Source organism: Microtus pennsylvanicus, chromosome 8 (assembly GCF_037038515.1).
Source record: "Microtus pennsylvanicus isolate mMicPen1 chromosome 8, mMicPen1.hap1, whole genome shotgun sequence".
NCBI lineage: Eukaryota > Metazoa > Chordata > Mammalia > Rodentia > Cricetidae > Microtus > Microtus pennsylvanicus.
Window position 1 is genome coordinate 74,410,150 of NC_134586.1, and position 18,688 is coordinate 74,428,837.

The 18,688-nt window shown below is 41.8% G+C and overlaps 1 protein-coding gene across 2 annotated transcripts in view; it reads left to right on the forward strand.

Moving 5' to 3' along the window:
• Window positions 1–304: 304 nt before the first annotated feature.
• Window positions 305–18,688, forward strand: part of Rmnd5a (required for meiotic nuclear division 5 homolog A) — a 67,079-nt gene continuing 48,695 nt past the window's right edge. For both annotated transcript variants that reach the window (XM_075983869.1, XM_075983870.1), the window contains exons 1-2: window positions 305–598; window positions 13,300–13,442. In XM_075983869.1, the coding sequence (XP_075839984.1) occupies window positions 457–598; window positions 13,300–13,442 (285 nt within the window). In that variant the 5' untranslated portion in view covers window positions 305–456. The remainder of the gene's footprint in view (window positions 599–13,299; window positions 13,443–18,688) is intronic.

The following is an 18,688-nucleotide window of genomic DNA, read 5'->3' on the forward strand; positions in this document are numbered from 1 at the left end:
CGCTGCTTCCCCCACGCACCCCGCACCGAGCCCGCGCTTGGTACGGCCCGCGCCGCCTCCTCGGCTCGTGAGGGAGGCTCGACCCCCTCCCGGGCCGCGGCTCTTGGTGCCGCCCGGGAGAACCAGGTCATCGGCCGGTTCCCGTGAAAACAAAAACAATCGGCGGCGCCGCCGGGGGGCAGCCGAACGCGGCGAGCCAGGGGGCCCGGGGCGGGACGCGGCGCCGGGTGGGGCGGGCGAGAGAGCTCGAGCGGCGGGGCCGGAGCGCCATGGGGCGGGCGGGCAAGGGCTACGCGGGGCTACCCCGGCGCCGCGGTTAGCGCGCCCGCCTTACCTTAGCCTCCCGCGCCGCCCGCCGCCTTGGGGGACGAGGAGCAGGACGCGGCCTCGGTGGGGCCCGGGTCGAATCGCTGCGGACCACCGAGCGCCGGGGAGCCGAGCGCCGCGGTCTCCGGCATGGATCAGTGCGTGACGGTGGAGCGCGAGCTGGAGAAGGTGTTGCACAAGTTCTCGGGCTACGGGCAGCTGTGCGAGCGCGGCCTGGAGGAGCTCATCGACTACACCGGCGGCCTCAAGCACGAGATCCTGCAGAGCCACGGTGAGGGCGGCGGAACGCGCGGGGGTCGGGGCCCGTCGCTGCGTCTGCTGGTCCCCAGGCCGCGGCGACTTTCCCTCCTCGCACAGACCCACCCGGAAACGCGGTGGCCTGGGGGGAGCAGCCCGCCGCACACGGCTCGGGACGCGGGTCTTGCGTGGTCGAGGGGGCCGCAGGTGTGCGAGTGGTAAAGAGGGTCTTCTGCTCGGGGCTCTGTCCACTTCCTCGGTCTCGGGGACTTTTCCCCCTGGTGGTTCTGGGACTAGAGAGTTGACTATTAGGTGTGGGCTTCCACATCAGCCGCTCCTGCAACTTCAGAGTTGGACTGTTGTGAGCAGGCAGCTCTTCTGAACTCTGGATTCCTAGGAAGCCGGCTCAGTCAAACCATCCAGCGCTCCTGCTGTAGCCTCTCGGAGGCTGACGGAGCAGTTGTCGAGTTGTTAGTTACTTGCCTTAACCTGGTCCAGTTTGTAGTTGTTAATCCCTTCAGCAAACGGGTTTTCCTTAGAAAGTGCTTTTGCCTAGATTATTTCATTAATTGGCCTACATCTTGGAAGACAGATGTCAGGGCTAGCTTGAGAAAGGGTTTTGTGTTTTAAAAATAACACTGAAGGTCTGGTACTTGGGAGCCACAATGCTGACTCTTTCTGAGTGTGAGGTAAGGACTTGCAATGGATTTATTCAAGAGGCCGAGCCCTTTTCAGCTAGTGGGCTGGACAGAAATTAAAGGGATGCTGCTAGCCAGGGAGAAATGCAGATGTAGCAGGTGGGATGACGGCAGTGTTAGCCCTGTCTCTCTCTCCTCTCCTCTCCATCTCCCTTTTCCACACAGTGCAGTTGAGGGTGACTGCTCCTCCCTGGTAAAGGAGACTGGTAACTTCTGACACAGCTGTCAGTTGGAACTCTGGGGAAGAGCTAAGCTGGAGCCATTGTGGTTGAAACAGTAATTGGTGGGAGGGGTACTGTTTTAACTGTAGTAAGGGCTTCTGTGTAAATCTTTGGAAAACAGATGTTGGATGACTGCATGTAAATAGACATCTGACTGTTTTGGTGGTGATGATGTAGTTGATACAAGCAGGGAATAAGGCGGAGTGTGAGGGAATCTGGAAACGTCTTGCGAATTTTGATTAGTGAGATCAAGTTCAAGGGTTTGCTGAAGATTGCACAACCGCCGTGGGTTATATGTGAGACTGGTTGTTTTCTTTTGTGTGTGGTGTTTTGAGATAGTCTCACTGTGTGGCCCAAGCCAGCTTTGAACTCATGGTCCTCCTGTATTCATCTTTCTAGTATTTGTTTGAGGTTACCACCCAAACACTAGAAAGTGTATCACCTGTTTCTGTTATTTCTAAGAAGACAGTAGAGGAGGAGATCATAGGATGAAAGATCTTAGGCTCTAATACAAGCAAGGTAGAGAGGCTGCTTAGCTGATGCTTGACCACTTTGTGGACAAAAGATTATTGGGGTTCAGAAAAATACAGTGGCTCCTGAATGGGAGGGCTCACCAAGGTGGCTCAAGTTCAGTGCTTGAAGACGCCAAACCCCCATTCTCCAGAGGAAGAAGCCAGTAGGGAAAGAGAATAAATATAGGGCTTTTACTTGGAGAGGTGAAGGGATGAGGTCTACTTTTGGGGACCAGACCAGAGATTGGGGGTTGGACAGGGAGGATGTGAGAGAGAAGATGGAACACAGAGTTCCTTACAGAAGAGTAAATAGAGTAGAAGAAAGAAGTGTGAGGTCGGTTTAGGGAAGTTAGAGTCAGCCCCAGATGGGTAGAATGATGGTAGAGTTTAGGTCTCTTTGCTTCGTAGGGGGGCTTTTCACAAACCTGTGCTGTGATGGGTAGTATACCGTACTCTCACTACACACGGTTGTGAGTTGTGTTTATTTTCCAGCACCCCTCCCCGTTATTTATTTATTTATTTTTGATTTTCGAGACAGGTTTCTCTGAAGCTTTTGGTGCCTCTTCTGGAACTAGCTCTTGTAGACCAGGCTAGAACTCAAAGAGATCCGCCTGCCTCTGCCTCCCAAGTGCTGGGATTAAAGGCGTGCGCCACCACCGCCCGGCCCCCCTTTATTTATTTATTTATTTTTTTATCTTTTTGGTTTTTCGAGACAGGGTTTCTCTGTGGCTTTGGAGCCTGTCCTGGAACTAGCTCTGTAGACCAGACCAGGCTGGTCTCGAACTCACAGAGATCTGCCTGCCTCTGCCTCCCGAGTGCTGGGATTAAAGGCGTGCGCCACCACCGCCCGGCTCCCTTTTTTTATTTTTAACTTTCCTGTGAACTAACTACCTTCCAGTCTTCTGTGGCAGCTCTTTTAATTTCTTTGAATAAGTTGAATAGGATTAAGTGATGAAAGGTAGTTAAAAAACATGAAAGAAGCACATATACCACAAATACTAGGTCTGGTTTTTAAGGTAGTATTTTTTGTTTCTTGGTTCTTTTGAGTGAAGATTTACATGCTTTGTTATCTGGCCGTGGTCTTTTTGAAGCAGCTGATTTCTACATTAAAGTTTCATGCAGGTGATGGGCGGTGGATAATACAGCGAATCTTAAGTATGCCCCTCTCAAAGGTATGCCTACGGAAACGGGAGTTTACAACTCTGTTTTAAGGCTTGGAATGTATCCATCTGGGCAAGTAATCTGGTAGGCTCCTGTGATCTAAGAGAGGGGCTCTAGCTGGGATCTTCTGTCAGGATTCTCCGAATCTTACATTCCAAGCTAGCGTGGTATGTTCTTGGGAGAAAAGAATGAGTAAAGTAGAACCTTGGGGGCTGTAACACTAGCTCACCAGACCCGATAAAGGACAGCTCATTGTGTATACTGGTGGGTAACTTCCTCTTTCAGAAGCATCTTGTACCAGTAGCAGGGATTAGTCCAATTTTAAATAACTATAATTCTCTTAGGCTTACTCTGAGTCTGTAGTGTAGTGGGGTTTCTGAGTTAAGAGGGAACACAGACAACTGTAATAAATGACCATAGTTCTAAAGTTCGTGTTGGAAACGTACTTAAATGGAGTTAGTAAGCTCTTCCACCTTGTTCCAGGTTGTAAACACCACCCAAGGGGACTGGCATCTCTGTGACCTAAAATTGTTTCATGTGAAACTTCCCTATTAGCTATCTCTTTTAAATGTGAGGATGGCACGGATCTCACTCATATCTGGTGCGTTAGTTTCTGCTCTGCCACTCTATCCATCCCTAGTTTATCGGTCTGGAAAGGGGCTGGGAAAGGTTTTCTTTTGCCGTTTTTTTTTTTTTTTTGTGAAGTATTCAGCTTCTGCTAGAGGAATGATGAAGTATAAGACTCTAATAAGGAAATTCAGGCCTTGAGTTTAGGTGGTTCTAGGGCAGCTAGGTGGATAAGAGGAGTATGGGCCTAGGAGGCTAGGGAGATCTTAGAGAAGGCTGGCTGAACCGGGCCTTTGCTTTTCATGGAGCCTGACTCTAGAGCTCTCTTTGTTGCCTTGGGTAGGGCATGGAGGCCGGAGGATAGGCCTCTGTGGAGTGCCCAAAGTCAGAGGGCTAGACAGAGTTGTCCATTTGCCCCAAATTGGTCTGGGACAGTCAGACCACTTTTTTTTTTTTTCCTCGAGACAGGGTTTCTCTGTGGCTTTGGAGCCTGTCCTGGAACTAGCTCTGTAGACCAGGCTGGTCTCGAACTCACAGAGATCCGCCTGCCTCTGCCTCCCGAGTGCTGGGATTAAAGGCGTGTGCCACCATTGCCCGGCTTTCAGACCACTTTTTAACTTAATTTGTTAGGAGGTCAAGAACTGAGCTCTGCTCTTAGCTAACTGGATTATTTTGAGTGAAGTTCATGTTCTTTAACTCCACAGCTGAAAGGAGAGGAGCACATGCCCACTGTTCAGTTGTGTCCCCTTTTCAGTGGAAGTTTTCTCAGAAGGAAAAAATTGGGTCTCATGTAAGATTACTGTGGTTGGTGCTGGCTGGGGATATTTTCCAGTATGCCCTTGGTCTAATGTGAGTAATGTTTTACTCATACATGTATGTGCACTCAATTTTCACATGGGCTTGTAGTTACATACATGGATTTATCCTGTCCCAGGCACTGGTATTTGTGAGGTCATAGACTGGATATTAAGTATAATAAGCCAAAGGTCATAATTGTGCTTTTATCTTTTTTCCTTTTGGCATTTTTCTAGTGGAAAATACATTAAATTTTTTTGTTAGCATTTTGTGGTAGGATAAAGAACAAGAGAGAGGCTGTACAGTTTGGTAACAGTTTCACAGTATGATTAAAGTGTAGTTGGGGGGTTATAATTGTAAGAGTTAAGGATGTGCCGTATATTTCTTAGTTATTTTTAGACTATTACTAAAGGAAGTTGGCTGTACTAGGAGTCAAACCCCAACCTTATGAATGCTAGGTAAGCTCCTGACCACTGAGCTGTGTGTGTATCCCTCGCCCTTAAAAGGGGTTCTTGTGCTTTTCTAAATTTAAATTTTATTTATTTTGAGTAGATAATACATGTAGTAGTTTGAATCCAAACAATAAACAGGTTCCTGGGAACAAGCTTCCCCATCATTCTTGTTCCAGGATCTCCTAGTTGTCTAACTCACAGATGAAGATGCCAGTTTTCAGAAATATTAAAAAAAGAATTTGGGAAATGGAGCTCAGTGGTAGGATTGCTTGCCTAGCACCTCAAAAAAATGGGGGCAGTAGGGTAATCTGTCACCTTTTAAAATGGCATTGGCTGTGGATTTACACTTACTAAAATTAGGTTTGGTGAGTTGGTTAAAGACACTATTGTGTGTGGAGTGATGAACACAGAAAAGCATCTTACGGAATTTTTTTGCATTTATTTAGTGTTTGTGTGTGTGCGCGCACGCGCATGCATGTGTGTGTACAGGAGAGTGTGACAGAACACAGGTGGCAGCCAGGACAACTTGCAGAAGTTGGTTCTCTGTTTTCATTCTATGGGGCCCAGGAATCAAACGCAGGTCATTAGGCTTGGTTGCAAGCCTTTATCTGAGCCCTTTTGCTGCCTCATATATTAGCATCATAAAACTCATTTTCTGTGAGTCTTTGTAATTGTAAAACTTAAACTGTGACTCCTGTTGAGTCAGAAAATAGCTGAGCATTTGGTTACTAGTGTCAAAGCTCTTTCTTGTTTTAAGCTCCAGAGTGAAAAGATGCAAAGGTAATTAGGCAGATGAGTATGAAAAACATACGGATGTGACATTTTAATGTTGTAATAGGAGCGGCGGGGCTGTGTCCCCGGCACCCCGGCCGCCTGGCTAGTTTATGCCCCGAAATAACAACACACAAACTGTATTCTTTTAAACACTGCTTGGCCCATTAACTCTAGCCCTTACAGGCTAATTCTCACATCCCGATCAACTCATCTCTAATAATCTGTGTAGCATCAGTCTTATCGGGAAAGATTCTAGCCTGAGTTTGAGCTTCATGCGTCTGCCTCAGAGAGCAGAGCTATCGTGTCTGCCCAGGAGAGGGGAGCATGGGGTCTCTGAGCTCACTTCCTCTTCTTCCCAGCATTCTGTTCTGTTTACTCCACCCACCTATGTTCTAACCTATCAGGGCAAGCAGTTTCTTTATTTAATTAACCAATGACCTTCCTCCATTATTTTTTTTTAAATATTTATTTATTTATTTATTATGTATACAATATTCTGTCCGTGTGTATGTCTGCAGGCCAGAAGAGGGCACCAGACCTCATTACAGATGGTTGTGAGCCACCATGTGGTTGCTGGGAATTGAACTCAGGACCTTTGGAAGAGCAGGCAATGCTCTTAACCACTGAGCCATCTCTCCAGCCCCTTTCCTCCATTATTTTAAGTTCACATTTAGATCACCAAAGTATCAGTTAGGTCCTGGTAGACTCCGTTAGCCTTATTTTTTAGTTAACTCAGGTTAGCTAAATGAACCAGGCTTCATTTGTTGAAATTGCACTAAAAATTAGTAAGATACTCTTGAGAGAAGAATGACTTCTGAGCTTTGAATTGAATACAGTGTGGTCTAAACTTAATTCTAGAGTAGAAAGTAGCATGTGAGTGAATCATAAATAAAAATTTGGGTGGATGGCTCTCCTATTGTTCAAGCATGGTAAGAGCAGAATAGATGGGTTGCCAAGCTACTCAGGCTATTTTAAGTAGGAAAATAAAAGGTCAAAGGTCAGTGTGTTCCCACTTGGACTTAGAAGCGAATTTAACTTTTGCTAGCCCTTCCTGTCCAGATGTAGGAGATAATTCTTTGTTATTTGAAACATTATTCATTTAGATTTATGTGTTATCCATTGTTCTTTGAGTTTCATGTGCTTTTAATTAAAGTAGAATTTTTTTTTTTTACATATGACCACATGGGCCAAGGTTAAGCAAGGCTGGCTCCCGAGACACAAAAGATGTCACCAGGAAGTCTTGTCTTGGATCATTTATACTTTTCATGATTACTTGCATTTTCAGAATTTTCCCCACATTGAGGTGAAGATGGCTGATCAAGCTCAAAAAAACAGAAACAGGGCCAGCATTTCTGGTTTTGTGTCCTTTCTCCTTAGTCAGTACCTGGAGCCAGAGTTTGTGGTCCTGGTCATCTTGAGCTTTGCTCATCCTGTATCAGAATATACGTAGCCACATGTGTTCCCATTCTGCAGAAAAGGAGCTCTGAAAAGGCACATTTGCTGATCATATATGTTGATAAAAATGGAAGAATTCTGAACTATCAACAGCAATGTTCTCTGAGAAGTGTTGGTGACTAACCCAACTTTACTACCTAGCTTTAGCCTTGTATCCTACATGTGTGTTCATATAATTCCAAATTCTGAATAGATCTTACTTAGTTCATGCAACTTTGATGCCTGACATAAAGCCATGCTAAGAGTATTTTATCTCCTAAGTGTCTAATTCTGTATAGTAATGCAGATCATTCCAGAAATTACTTAAGTCTTCTAGGAAAAGTATCTGTGAACTTTGTTTCTAATTAGGGAGATGAGACTGGTATGAATTTTAACAAAAACAGTGCCTTGTAATGCAAGACCATCCATATGGACCAAGTGCTGGTGAGTGGTAGAGAAAGGAGTCTGCTTTAGGATGGTAGGTTTTAGTAACAAGTGGAGATATGGGAAGCAGGAAGACGGGATGGAAAACCAGTAGAAGAGGGTGGCGAGAACAAAGGTGCAGAAAAAGTTGAAGGAACGTGGGATGAAAGCATTAAAAATAAATTGGGAGCGTTCTATGACGTCATGGACACTAGTGAAAGAGAAACGGGGAGGACACTGACGTTGAGTTTTGAGGTGACATTTTCAGTATGGATGGGGCAGGGGTATGATTGGAGGCCTGTTGCCCATAGTGCTGCTCAGTTTAGTTTGATCTGCTGACATGGGTCTTTCCTTTGGGTATCGTGGTAGAGATGTGCAGAGGCTTCCTAGGGGATCTTTGAGAGTGACCAGGACTTGTGCAAGAGTGGAGTCTGGCAGAGTGGGGCAAAGGTTGAAAAATCAAAGGTTATCTAAGGTTTTAAGCAGGAGTAAAATCAATAATTATGGAATCAAGAAAAAAAAAACAAAGCAAAGTTTGAAAGAGTCAGGACAAATCTGAGTTTGGTTTTTAAAATATGAAATCCAGATTTAAATGTTACAATGGGTTCAACTATTGATTTTCAAGATACTTAGAGATTAAGTATCTGTGTTTTGAATAGGGGTCTTTAAAAATAAGGGCCATGTAGCAGACATTTGAAAACACGTGTGTGCATAGAAACTAGTAACATGATGGAGTACACCTTGAGCACTGCTGGCCAAAGCTTTGATGCTCAAATGTTAATTGAATACAAATGTCATTATTTTCCCCCTTGCTTTTGACATTTTCATGAGTTAGTTTTGATTTCATTTCATTTTTAAATATTAAGACTCTAAGCTGGGTATAGTGGGGCACACCTTTAATCCCAGTACTTGGAGTGAGTTTGAGACTACACTTGTCTACATAGTGAGTCCATTGACAGAGCTGCATAGTGAGACCCTGTCTCGAAAACAGAAATAAATGAGTAAATAAATAAAAATAAAAGGTTTCAAAAGAAAAAAAAAGACTCTAAAAGAGTGAGATACAATAAAAATATGCCCCTCTAGTCTTCTTAAGGATACTTTTTTTTTTTTTTTTTGGTTTTTCGAGACAGGGTTTCTCTGTGGCTTTGGAACCTTAGGATACTTAATATACTTAATAAAAAGAATATTCTTTTGACTTGTTTGAATTTATGCTTTAAAATTTTATTTATTTGCTTGTTTATTTTTTGGGACAGTCTCATATTCTAGACTGGGCTGGAACTTGCTAGATAGCCTAGGATGACCTTGAATTTATGGCCATTCTTCATTACCCCACCTCCATTTCAGTGCTAGGATTATGAGTGAATGCCACCCCCATCCCCATGCTTGGGATTGAACCTAAGACTTCAGTGTGCTAGGCAAGTACTCTTACATTCCAGCCCCTGTGGAGCAGTTTGTTTGAATGTTTTGTTTTAGTTTTTAGGAACTGTTTTTTATTGAATTCTGGAATACAAATTTACAAGGTCTCAGTTTTTTTAGGTGTAGTTAGAATTATGTTTACTGAAAGGAGTTCTGTTTCTCTGCACCATAAAACTTGTATCCTATTTTGTTTTCTATTCTATTAAGATCTCTGTCCATTTTGTAAAAGTGCAAATAATTCAGAAGAGCTCATGCAGTATATGTAATATTTATAAACTCTTTTCTGCCTCTAGCATATTCATAAAAATATTTAAATGTCTATGATTTATAGGGAATCTGACAATTCATTTTTGCCAAAATATTTTTGTCTTAGGCAGTAGATGTTAGACTTTTTGAAACTCTGATCTTTCGTATTAGTACCCTTTTGTGTTTTTTGCCCCACTGGTTTATGATATTTTCCACTATAGAGGGTCTTATCTCATGACTGTTGTGCAGCCTGTACTTAATGGTGTATTGACACCTAAGCTCTCTATTGTAAACTTAATTAGCACTTTGATTGTCAGCTGATGAGCAGTCCTTCTCTCTTCTGCACTTGGATGCTCCTCACTGCCAACTGTGGGTTTAAGGATGGTCTATTTTGTTAACAACATGTGCTTGTGCAGTTGTTTAGCATCAACTCTTACCCCATATGAAAATAGGCATCAGACAAATTTAGTTTTCAATTTTGCTGTCTATGACTTGATTGAATTTAGATGAGTGAAATAGAGTGAATATTACCACAGTTGGGCACATGCATTTCTCAGCTTTGTGATGAGTAAGAAGAAATATAGACCAAATAAAGGTAGAAGATGCTAAAAATGCATTGGTAGCTTATGAAAACTAGCACATAACTAGAAATTTTATAATTTTTAGCTTTGTAAGACACCTCTTTTATTTACTCACCGCTGAGTGGAGACCGGGTAGTCTGAACCACTGGGAGCTGATGTGTGGAAGGTCAATCTTTAGAAACCACGGCATGTCTTTCTATAACCTAAAACTGGAAATCAAAGGAAGGCCAGATGTAATGGTACAGGCTTCCAACCCCAGACTTGGGAGCGAGGGCAGCTGGGGCTATCAAGCAATTCCAAACAGGCCTGGCTTTGTTTCAAAACACAGAAAACAAATAAATAAGTGGAGTGAGTTGATTATCTTCTGTGCTCCCAGGGAACATGGAGCTTTATGCCCAGGGTGTGCCAAGTCAAGTCTGTTGTTCAAGTTCATGGACCAGAACGGCAGCTCACAGCCTTCACCTGCAGCCACAAGAGCTACTCCCCCTTAGCACCTACCCAGGGCCCCACGCCAAAGGCTGCTCCTACTATATTCTGATATCAGTATGTACTTTTTTGGGAAAAATTATTAGTTTTGTGTCTGTGGACATGCATTGAGATCAGAGGACAGTTTTGCTCTTTCTTTCTTTCTTTCTTTCTTTTTTTTTTTTAATTTTTCAAGACAGGGTTTCTCCGCAGCTTTGGTTCCTGTCCTGGAACTAGCTCTTGTAGACCAGGCTGGCCTCGAACTCACAGAGATCCGCCTGCCTCTGCCTCCCAAGTGCTGGGATTAAAGGCGTGAGCCACCACCACCCGGCCAGAGGACAGTTTTATGAGTCAGTTCTTTCCCACCTCTTGGGTTCCAGGGATCAGAGTCATCAGGCTTTGTAAGGTGCCTTACAAAGCTAAAAATTATAAAATCCTGGTTGGGGAAGCATAGGATGCTATGGAAACAGATGTTTTTCTAACATGTTGTTTCTGTGAAACTAGTGAACATAAATCCTGAAATGGTTAGGCGTGGAAGCCCGCAGTTAGACCTGGAGTCTTAGTTAAGTATCACAAAAAACAAATGCTAACTTCGTTGAATGTCTGGGTTTAGAGGAGATACTGCCTCAAATTTCTGTGTACTATATGTAGTATACTTAAAATCTGTTTCTGAAAAAAAGGTGCTAGCCAGGTGTGGTAGTTCATTCCTATAGCAGCACTTAGGAAATTGAGGTAGGAGGGTCCCTGAGTGTGAGGCCAGCCTGGGCTGCAGAGTGAGGCTTATCTAAAAATTACTACTGTGACAATGACAATGATGACAACAAAATAATACAAATGTTACTATATTTTTTTCACATTTTTTATCATTTTATTAGGAATAATTTCAAATGGGTTATGAAGAAAACTTATTCACTGAATTTGATGAGTTTTCAAAAAATTCTTTATGAAGATAGGTTCATCAATAAACAGTAAAATATCAGCAGAACTATCATATACTGGGCAAAGAGTCAGGCTGATTCCAAAAGCAACAATGTTACTATATTTTTTAAAGGTTCTATTCTGCTACATTGAAGTTCTTAGGGCCTTTTTGCTGTATGGGGGATCCTGCGTGGCAAATGCTATCACTGATCTATGTCCCAACAGTTACAGAAATGATTTTTAATTTACTCAATGTATGTGATGGTCGTTTGCTTGGTTTTAATCAAGTCATGTTACTGTCAGTGCTGGCAGTTGTGGTCTATGCATGTGGATGGGGTCCACATGCATAACATCGAAAGAGACAGTGAACATAGGACTTTATTCTGGGTGACAAGTGGCCAACCTAGCTGGGCTCTACTTTAGTTATGGTAAAGATGGTTGTGTTATTATTTTCGTATTTTTTGATCTAGGACGTAAATCTGATTAAATTTCCTCCACAGGAAGGTTCTAGAAGCTAGTTGTGTTTTCATGGAAAGATCAGAAAAACATTAGGACTCCCACTAGGACTGCGCAGTTTGATCTAGTCTCAATCAGTGAGGTCATTTTAGTGATTCTCGAGCCTGTTTTACCTTTGGCTACTTTCCATTGAGTCCATTTCAAAATGCATTAGGGGATCCTCTCTGAATAGGGCTTTCCTTCAGCTTATTCCATAACACTTTCTTGGGCTTCCAGATAGGCAGGCATTGCTTAACTGCAGAAATGCCCTGTTCAGGAATTTCATTGTAGTGTGAACATTGGCATGTAGTTACACACACCTAGGTGGCATAGCCTTTGCACATCATTATATAGGGGCCTGTTGTTTGTTATTGAGCCATCTTTATGTAGTGTGTGATGTTACTAGTCTCTGACTGAACTTGGAGCTCACTGATTCAGTTATTTATTGTCAAGCCAGCACCCACCAGGAACCATCCAGCCTCTGCCTCCCCAGCACCGTGGTGAGTGACAGGTGTGTGCTGCTACACCCAGCTTTTTGTGTAGGTGGTTGGGATACTCATGCTTGTGCAACAGGGACTTTAGCCATCTCCCTAACCAAAAGTTTGGCTGCTTTTAAATTGAATTGTCATGCTGTCGTTGAGTTGTGTGTGTTTTTGTTTTGTTGTTATTACTTTGCTGTATTGAGGATTGAACCTGTAACCTTGCACAAGCTAGGCAAATGTCCCACCACTGAGTTACGCTTTCTTGATACATTGTATGTGTGTTTCCTTGTAAATTTAGCTTTGTTTTATTCTTGACGTCTTAAGAGTATGATTTGCAAATATATACTCCCATTCTTTTCAGCTTCCTGAGACAGAATTTCTTGTGGCCAAGGTTAGCTTTGAATTCTTGATCTTTAAATTCTACTTTCCAAGTGCTGTGATTACGGGCACACCAGCTCAGAAACTGAATTTTAATGAAGTCACTTAGTTATTTTCCTTTGGTTTTTGATGCTTTTTGATGTCATGTTTAAGAATCCATTGGTCAACCCAAGATCAGAATACGTTTTTTCTTACAAGATTCTGACAGTTTCAACTTTTAGTTTGGGAACTTTATTCTGCTTGAATTAATTTCTGTATGTGATGTGATTCTTTCGCATGTAGCAATCTTTGTCATACTGTTTCATTTGCCTTATTGTGGTGTTTGTGTCTTGCACCAGAAGGTAAGTCTTAGGGGGAAGTTTTGGATTGCTGTTTCCTTGCTTTCTTATTGCCCATGGTGGGTGTACAGTAAATACTTGTTAGGATTTTGATCCTGTTTCTGAGTTCATCACTAATCATTATTAGCATTATGATACTGCATGGTGATATAGTTCAGTCTGTGGTAATGACATTGTGGAGGTAGTTTGTTTCATAATAAGATTTTAATTTTTTAATTTCCAAAAATAAATAGATTCAGTTACTTCTTAGTGTTCACTTGAAAAAATAACATCTGAGTGTGACCATCTGCTTCAAAAGAGATACTGATATTTCTGTGTTTTCTCCCATCTTTCTTTGTGGAGTTTGCTTTAGTGAGTCACCAATATTTTTTTTTAATAGGTCAAGATGCTGAATTATCAGGGACACTTTCACTTGTTTTGACACAGTGCTGCAAAAGAATAAAGGACACTGTTCAAAAGTTGGCCTCTGACCACAAAGACATCCACAGCAGTGTTTCTCGAGTTGGAAAAGCCATTGATAAGGTATGGAATTGAAGAATTTGAAAAAAAAAAAGAATTTGTTTTTGTTTTTAATTTCATTTTATTTACTATAGGTTTGTATGTACGTACGTATGTGCATGTCATAAGACCATTTGGGAGTCAGTTTTCTTTTTCCACCCATGTGGATCTCTGGGTCGAACTCAGGTCATCAAGATTGGCAGCAAACTCTTACCTAATGAGTCCCTTACCTGCCCCGGAGGAACTGCTTTGTGTTTCTAACATTCTTCCTTTCCCAGTATTTTGACATCCTTTGCTTTCTCAATTTGTTCTGTGCCATTCTTTTCTTTGCTTCTGATAACTTATAGTTTTTGTTTACTCTGGTACTCATTAAAAGTTCCCTGTTGCTGTTATTTGAGAAATGGAAATAAAAATAAGCCAACAAAACTCTTTCTTTTTATAGCTTTGTTTACCCATTTGCTTATATGACTAGAGTCCTGATGAGTAAAGGTGCAGAGAAATGTTAAGCCACTATGTGGGAGTTTGTTTATAGGAATAAGCTTTGCTGCTTCCTAAGTGTGTCCCTGGCGATGACCCTGTTTCTGTTGTGGGATGATTAGAATAACACCCTTGTATCTGTCTCCACCTTCCCCCTAATTCCTGTCTTCCTGTAGGCAGGCTAGTTGCTCTTCTTCACTGTTGTCTTCGTGCGAGTGAGTGACATGGTTGTTAGGGGCCAGGCAAGCTACTTTATTTGGGTGACTTCTTTCTTTTTTCTTGTGACATTACTTGATTAAATCATCTTTGACTTAGTGGTTGAATCCTAAGCAGTTTCCAGTTTTAGAACTGAAGCTATTTTACCCATGGGGTTCACAGTTCTGATGGAGGTTAAGAAGAGCTACCCAAGGTTTCTATCTGATATCTCTGACTCCTCCACCTATTAGGGAGAGTGTGACTGGCCATGACTGTTTTTGTTTATATGCTGTGAACTTTTGAAAGAGGAGGCATAATGCTGGAGACCTCTTTGTAGCAAACATACCTCCTGAACATTGCGGAGTCACTTAACCTGTATGTACAGTGAGGGCAGCATATGCAGATGGCAGAAGAGCCTGGAGGGAGAGTGTGTCCAAGAAACTCATCAGTTGCCCTGGAAAGTATTGAAAGACTAGGCTTAGTGGTGCCTAGATCCGGACAACTTCTAAAGAGATGCATTTGCTGATAGGTGTGATTATACATTAGGACTGCAAGTGACTATGTGACTTAGGGAAGTTTTAGCAGCCTGTCAGAGAGTGATGAACTTGAATTAGTGATGGAAGAGGCTGGGCAGATGGCAAAGGCTGGCAACTTAATGAGTATTCTCTGAAATACCTTTGAGGTTTGAAACCTGTTTGGTAACTTGATGCAATAACATGGCTGTGGAAGTAGGCTTGGTATCAGGATACTGTGGCACCGGAATTTATCAGTTGGTATCTGAAGTGGTTTTCTTATTTATTTATTTGTTTGTTTGTTTTTTCAGACAGGGTTTCTCTGTGGTTTTGGAGCCTGTCCTGGAACTAGCTCTTGTAGACCAGGCTGGTCTCGAACTCACAGAGATCTGCCTGCCTGTGCCTCCCGAGTGCTGGGATTAAAGGCATGTGCCACCACTGCCTGGCTATTTATTTATTTATTTATTTATTTATTTATTTATTTATTTATTTATTTATTTATTTATTTATTTAGTATACAATGTTCTGCCTGCATGTATGTCTGCAGTCCAGAAGGGGGCACTAGATCTCATTATAGATGGTTGTGAGCCACCATGTGGTTGCTGGGAATTGAACTCAGGACCTCTGGAAGAACAGCCAGTTCTCTTAATCTCTGAGCCATCTCTCCAGCCCCCTGAAGTGGTTTTCTGGTACATATGGAGTGGTGGGGACTTGAGAGACAATCTTAAATAATAATAATAATAATAATAATAATAATAATAATAATAATAATCTATGTGTGAGGAGCCTTGTGTTTGCTTAATAAGCTGCACATCTCTGTGGGTCAAAGCATCCTGGAGGTTCTGATGGCATAGAGATAGAGAACTCTGGGATGCTCCTAAGGGTGTCTGCTGGACCACTGGGCCTGCTGCTCCCTGTAGTTAATGTTAGGGAATCATCACCTGTTTCGCAGACACCTGTTCATGACAGTGAGAGAGTTACTGCTCAAGAACCTGTGCTTGGAGTAGATGGGTTGGTCCCAGCAGTCTCCTTGGGTTTGTGTGTTTGCTGTGGTAGGATAGATACTTTCTGTCCTGCCAAAATTATCATCAGAATTCTCTTTTGTTTTTAGACCGCCTTCCTGCAGGTGACTTGGTGTGCATGGCTTCCTCCAGATGCAGCAGGCTTTTATAGACACTACTAAGGGTTGTCAAATATTTTGATTAGTCTTTAAGCAAAGTAGTAAGATGTACTTGGTGCTAAAAATAGAGTATCCTTTGAGAATGAATATCTAGGGAACACATTTATAGTTAATAATTTACATTCTGACCTGGGTTGAGAGAGATATTAGAAACATGTTTCTTATTAGGTATTTTATTTAGTCTCACACTTTTGAGAATTTTTTTATGTACTTGGAACTTATAAGGACTTAAATAACTGAACTATTCTGAAAGAAACAGAATAGCTCCTTCAGAATTTTCTTATTAGGAAGGTAGTATAAATTCTAGGTACATAGATTCTCATCCAATGTAGGAAACTACAACATTATTGATACTCAAAGTACTTGCTGGATTGTAGCTCAGCCACAGAGGAAGTCTTGAATGACTCAGTTTTTAGGTATCTCTAAGCACATACTCCCTGTATTTTTGGTATCTACCATGTTGCCTGAAGAGAAAGCTCTTTCCCAACTGATGTTCCTAGATGTGAAGAGGTTTTGTGTGTGCATGAGGAATCTGTAGGCTGTTGTTACATAAGACTCCTCTGGCTTGTTAAGGTTTGCTTCTTTTTTTTTTTTTAACTTCAGAGCTTTATTGTGCAGGACAGAGAGCCACAGTTCTGCCTGCCCACCCCCAGACTTTTAAATTGCTATTTCTCTGAGATCCCTGGTGACCCCCTTCATGATCTCCATTGGAGTTTGAAGAGAGTATAACCATGAAGGCTCAAAGCTTCCTTCCTTAAACATGGGCAGTATTATATTACACTTTGCCTTTACATTGGTGTTGAAAACCACACTGGAATTTATCATTAAACTACATTTATTTTTCCTTCTTAAATGTCTTTGCTACATATTTTTACTATTCTTGTGAGTTCTTGTTCTTAATTTTGTGGTGTATGCAATGTCTTCCTAAGCCAAAAGTAACTTGGGGTGCCAAGAAAGATACAAAAGTTCCAAAGAAGAATGAAGACATTGTTAAGCCTTATACACTTGACTTGACAAATACATGCAAGCTCTGAGAAGCTTGTTGTAAAGGCGAGGTACATTCATGTATTAGTGGTGAGTAAATAGGATAAAGCTGAAACCACTGTGGTTCAAGGATTGTGGCTCTCAAAGCAAACTGACCTGAGCAATAGATTGGAATGCTGTCTAGCTGCCTCTGAATGCTTTTTTTTTTGTAGGGGGGGGGGCACATATCCCTTCAAAGGTGGCAGAAACAGTTGGTTCCTTAGGAGTAGGCTAGATTTGTTGCTTAAAAATCATATTAACAGAGAACAGTCTAAAGTAAAAAAAAAAATAGACTGTTAAACCCTATGAATAGAAATGAGTATGCAATTTCTACAGATTCAAAACGTAGTGTTTTGGAACAGCACAGAGGAGAACAAATCATGGCCTTTCTTGAAGGGAAAATGAACAGTTAAAGGACCAACCAGACAGTCCCCATCTATTAGGTGGTCTGTATATTTGTGCAAATGAGACCTAGGGCATTCCCGTTTGCAATGGAGCCTTTGGTTAATTGTGTTTCCTTTTTCAGAAGATGCTTGAAAGGATGGTGGCTTAACGTCGCAGACATACCAGCCAGGGTTAAAAAGTGCTTGTTTTAAAAGCCTGTGTTACTTGTGTGTGTTTCTGCAGAAACTTTTAGTGTAGCTTTTTAAAGTGCCAAGTGATAGATTTTTTCTTTAATGTTTTAAGTGTTCTTATTTCATTTTAGTATTAAATTTTTTAAAAGATTTATTTATTATATAGACAGCATTCTTTTCATGTATGCCTGCATGCCGGAAAGGGGCACCAGATCTCATTATAGATGGCTGTGAGGCACCATGTGGTTGTTGGGAATTGAACTCAGGAATTCTGGAAGAGCAGTCAGTGCTCTTAACTGCCAAACTGTCTCTCTAGCCCCAGTATTAATTTTTTTTTATTCTCTGAAAATGTTAACAGAAAAGAAGTTTGTATTATGTAAGAAATTTTCTGGCTTTTTTGTTATTGTGGATATAAAACATTTGAAGTTTTTACTTTAATGTGTTGGCTATTAAAGTATTTTAGCCCTTGAATTCTTGATTTTTTTTTGCTTTTAATTGAATTTATTCATTCACTGTTTGCTAACAAATAGTGTGTTGGGCTGTTTTTAATTTTCTACCTCTTCTTAGAATTCTCTTTAGGGTTGTTGGGGGGCTAAAATGAATAATAATGAGATTTTTAAGCATCTAAAGTGTATGTTACAGTTATGTGCTAGGAATCTTAACTAGTGTTGTAAAAGTGCTAGCTTTTCTCTTGTTTTTTTTCCTCTCTCAAGACAGGGTTTCTCTGTGTAGCAGCTTTGGGTGTCCTGGAACTTGCTTTGTAGACCATGCTGGTCTCGAACTCAACAGAGATCCGCTTGTCTCTGCCTCCTGGGATTAAAGGCGTGATGGGTTTTCTTAACATATAAAATAATAGAAAAAGTTCTGAGGCAAGTGCAAGTTGAATTGTGAAGGAAAGATTGTACTTTTGGCAATTCTAAGGTTTGCAGAGTTAGTATCTTAAATATGGCTTGGAAGCTAAGATTTGAAAGAAGAAAGCAAGGAAGTGAGCTTTTCTGTTAGGATAGATAACAAAAATATAACCCATGTTAAAGACTGAAGGACTGTCGGTCCTCTTCCTCATATTGAGGAGAGGTCAGGCTGGTAAGATGTCTGGATTATGAATTTGGCCCAGCAGGTGATGGACGGAAGCGAAGATGTGAAATCAGGGGAGGATTAATCTGACATCATATAGGATGACAGTAAGTGGTGGTGGTCGGGGGCAGAGAAGTGGGAGCTTTGCTTACGCTGTGGTGACTGCATTTCTTATACTGAGCTGCGCGCTTCACTTGCATTTGTGTGTCCCCTGATGCTAGTATGTTGTTCTCA